The sequence below is a fragment of the Micromys minutus genome (genome assembly GCF_963924665.1).
Source record: "Micromys minutus genome assembly, chromosome: 12".
Classification (NCBI taxonomy): domain Eukaryota; kingdom Metazoa; phylum Chordata; class Mammalia; order Rodentia; family Muridae; genus Micromys; species Micromys minutus.
In genome coordinates, this window is record NC_137981.1 from 51,208,766 (window position 1) to 51,213,149 (window position 4,384).

Genomic DNA, 4,384 nt, shown 5'->3' on the forward strand with positions numbered 1-4,384 from the left:
GGGGTACTAGCTTCTGCTCACCTTACTCAAAACCTATCTCTACTGCCCCACCTTGTCACAGATCTTCCACACCATGCCCCCTTTCTCACTCAGCAAGCCCCAGGACATCTCCTGGGACAGAACAAGCAGATGGGCTTCACCCATATGCTGCCCTCTCCGCCTCTGCTCTGCTGGTCCACACTTTCAAGATAGGCGGAGGCTTTTCCTACAAGGTCGGGGAGGACATAGAGGCTGTCCGTATCTTTCCATTTCAAATCGCTCCTTGCTTTGGTTCGCTTTCATCTCCACGGCCTGACAATGGACCCATTTGTTATTTCTAAGGTAGCTCAACACTTGGCTACCCACTTTGGCATCAGATACTGTTTTTGCCTTCCCTATAGATCCCAGTCCTCTGGGGAGGCGGATTGTGGTAATGCTTTTCTCAAACAGCACTTGGCTCGTGGTTGAAGTCAAACTGTCTTGGCCGGGCTCTTCTACTGTTCTTTCTTTCTTCCTCGTTTCAGGTTCTCTTCCAGAAAAGCCCTTTGACCTCAGCCTCTTGGGATTCGAGCACAGCTTGCTTGTCACCGCCCTCCCGCTAGCACCTCATTTCCATTTCTGGATGTGTGACCTGCTTTACATCTAACCAGCCACATTTTACAATCATCTGGATCCAAACACCTTCCTAAACTCATCCTCATCCCGAGTCTTCAGGAAAGGGATTTCCCCAGGGAATGTGACTACCCTGACAGTGGCAAAGGTAACCCGACCTCCCTCATTGGCTGCACTACTCTGAGCTCAAATCCCTGACTCAAGATCCCTAACTTGAAAACTTTTCATTCTTCTGCTGACCCTCCTCCTATTTATGCGTCTTCTCTCTCAGGTTTGACCTCCCACTTCATAACCCGCAGAGCCTGCAGCCACCCTGACTTTACCAGCCACCTTCGAACGCCCCCAACAGAACAAGTTTCAGGACTCAGGAGTCCACGGGAGCAACTTCTCTGCACCCCTCACTACTGCTGGCCACTCCCGAAGTACCATGACACACCTTTGGATCCTCTATTTTGTTCTTTTCCCCTCCTCCTTGTCCTATCCTGAAAGCTGGATGCCCCTTATCAACCTCACTCATCGCATACTACGTGAAACCAACTCTTCCCTGTTTTCCAACTGCTGGGTCTGCTTGTCCACCCAAACCCAACGGTCCCTAGCAGTCCCAGCCCCTCTCTCCACTTGGACAGACACACCCATGAAGCTTCACCTCACTTATTCAGTCAAGCCCTTCTTTAGCTCCTTTCCCATTAGCGACATTGAAAGACACCTCCGTCTCTTCCACCCACTGACGGCCTCCTATTCTTTCCACAACCCTGACAGAAGGGCGATTGCTTTTCTTCAACTCGTCAGCTCAACGGGCATATTTCGGATCCTCACCCGGATAACCTCTGTGATTTATCCCGATAAGGACCATTTCTTTGAATCTGCCCGACGCCCTCTCTGGGGACCGCTCTTTACTGAGACTGTGCTCAAGTCACAGGCCCCACTTTGCATCTCCCGCTTCTTCAAGGTCTCAGCTTATGCCACGTTTGTAGGCAACCTCTCTGCCTCACTCTGCAACTACACCCTTCATATTTCCCCTTCTACCAGTCATGGAAACCTAGATCTCTCCACCACCCATCCATTCAAAGAGGCAATGAAAAGACCGGATGCCAAATGGAAAAACCCGCTCCGCTTTTCTGGACCCCCCTCCCTAATCTTCTCGAAGCCCTCTTTCTCTCCCTGCTCGACAGATATCAAATACTGCCACACCTCCCCGGCCACTCCTTGGATGCGCTGTCCTCACGCTTTCTCTGGCACCTGCTATGACCTTACCTTATTTGAGTCAGACAACTTAACCCACCCCATTACCATGTCAGTGAACCCCACCCATTTCAAGGTCAAACTCCGGGGGCACAAAGATCCCTATCCACTCTTCCATTACCAGCCCATCATGGGAGCTGCCCTATCTGGACAGTATTCAGTCTGGGAGAATGAGGTCACTGTCCAAAAAAACTGGGACGTCACCTCCGACATTTTCTCACAACTTCTCAGTTTCTCGTATGCCTTCTGCCTCAACTCTTCCGGAGTTTTCTTCCTCTGCGGAACATCGACTTACGTCTGCCTCCCAGCCAATTGGTCCGGTGTCTGTACCCTTGTCTTCCAATACCCGGATATTGAACTCCTCCCCAATAACCAAACAGTGCCTGTCCCCCTTTTTGCTTCAGTTCTGTCCTCGGCCTCAGGTCATCGCCCAAAGCGGTCCCCTCACCTCTTTCCCTTCCTTGCAGGCCTGGGCATCTCTTCTGCCCTTGGTACAGGCATAGCTGGCTTGGCCTCCTCAACTCTGTATTTCCAACAGCTTTCAAAGGCTCTCTCAGAAACCCTGGAAGAAATAGCTGCCTCTATCACCACCCTCCAGAACCAAATAGACTCACTCGCGGGCGTTGTTCTCCAAAATCGCAGAGCTCTGGACCTCATCACTGCCGAGAAAGGGGGCACCTGTCTCTTCCTCCAGGAAGAGTGCTGCTTCTATGTAAACCAGTCTGGAATAGTCTGGGATGCGGCAAAGAAGCTTCGAGAACGAGCAGCTGAACTCAGCCAGCGTTCTGACTCTTGGGGACAGTGGCCCGACCCTGGACACTGGCTGCCCTGGCTGACTCCCTTTCTGGGACCTCTTCTCTTCATCTTCTTCTTACTGATATTCGGCTCTTGTCTTATGAACTGCCTAACCCGTTTTGTGTCCCAGAGACTTGGCTCCTTTGTCCAGGACACTGCCAAAAGGCAGGTAAACATCCTCCTCCAAAATTTCCAATATAAAAAACTGCCCCAAGACTCCCCAGACGAGGACAGCACTCCTAAGTAACAGGAAGCAGTTGTGAGAGCACCATCTATACCCTCCCTTCTACTTAGTGAATAGACTCCAAGTCAGGAGTGTCGGTCATGGCCACACGTTTGTACCAGCGTTGATTCCAAAAACTATAGAATTTTGGCTTCCAGGACTAAAATGACTTATTTTTCTAGATCTGAGCTCCTTCTGCCTTATCTGTAGTCCCCCCCCCCCCACCACCCCAGACATGGCCTCTAGAGATGTTTCTCCATCACTTGACATTCTTTAACCCATCACCTACCTTACTACTTAGCTACTCTTAGCAATGGCCAAGAGGCCAGAGAAGGAATGTTTCCAGTGCCCTGCCCGTGAGTGGAGAGTGAAGTCTCTTATATAGAGATCTCCACTCCTCAGTGTCCGCCATGGTGTGGCTTGCTCCTTTGTCCTTCTTGCTTTCTGACCTCACATGAAGAACATGGAGGTGGCAGGGAGCTTCCGGATGCTGGAAGGGGGCCAGCAAAGATCCTCTATGACAGCTTTTAGGGAGAAAGTAAGACCCTACTGTCCCCTCAAGTTTAGACTTCACCCTTCAGAAGGTACGACAAGCATGTTGTTTCAAGCTGTTAGCCCAACAGCAGGCCCACGACACACGAACGGATTCAGAGTTGTAGGTGTAGCAGGACATTCAGGTGGAGCTGTCTGGGAGCACATGAACCAGGTGTGGAGAAAACACACTGGGCTTGGTCATTGGGATGGGCAAGAGGACCACTGGGAATGGAGGAGAGGAGGGAAAGGGAGGTCACAGGATACAAGAGTGGAAGGTGAGAGAGAAATCCAGAGAAAGGAGCTAGAAGTTCATGCTGCGGGATGTTATCAGAGTTGTTGGAGCCTGGGCAGAGCTGGGGTCCTGGCAGCCCCTAGCAAGTTAGGTTTGGCCACCCGTCTTCAACAGGCCAATTATTGTCACAATTGATAATGGAGAGCAGAAAAAATGTGGCCATGCTGGGAAGAGAAATGAAGTAGTCTGTGGAGCCCCCCCACCAGTCCATGCTCTGGGTCTTGGCATGAGACTTGGGTTTAAATAGAAAGCAAGAGGCAGGCATAAGGAAGCAGACCTGTCTAAGCATACCCCCACCCCCCGCCATCACTGTCCCAGTCTGGTCTCTTCTACAAGGTGGTCTGGCATGTGCTCAGAGCTGTGTGCAATCTCTTCCTGAGAGGAAAGCTCCTCCTAAAACGGAGCCCCAGCCTTTTCTTTCAACGAGCCAGAGACTCCCAGGGTATCCTGGATTCTTAGGCATCCTTTCCAAAGCCTGATGGCAAATGGAGAGAGAGCACCCCCTTTCCTGCCAGGGTAGTGACAGGAGGGGGTGAGGCCTGTTGGGGCAGAGGGGCAGGGCCTGACTTGGCATTAAAGTCATCAGTGAACCTTATGAGATTGAGGACCTTCAGAAAACTGCAGGGGTTAAAAGCGACCACGCACAAATTGAAAAAGGTGGGCCATAAGGAGTGAGGCAGATGGAGTAACTCTTTCAAGGACTTCGG

General features: G+C 51.2%; 1 protein-coding gene across 1 annotated transcript; it reads left to right on the forward strand.

Annotated features, from left to right (window-relative positions):
- Window positions 1-1,225: 1,225 nt before the first annotated feature.
- LOC308428357 (syncytin-B) lies at window positions 1,226-2,875 on the forward strand (the record flags this gene model as incomplete). Its single annotated transcript, XM_080926756.1, has 1 exon — window positions 1,226-2,875. One exon carries the CDS (start codon window positions 1,226-1,228, stop codon window positions 2,873-2,875), a length of 1,650 nt encoding a protein of 549 aa, XP_080782882.1.
- Window positions 2,876-4,384: the final 1,509 nt, after the last annotated feature.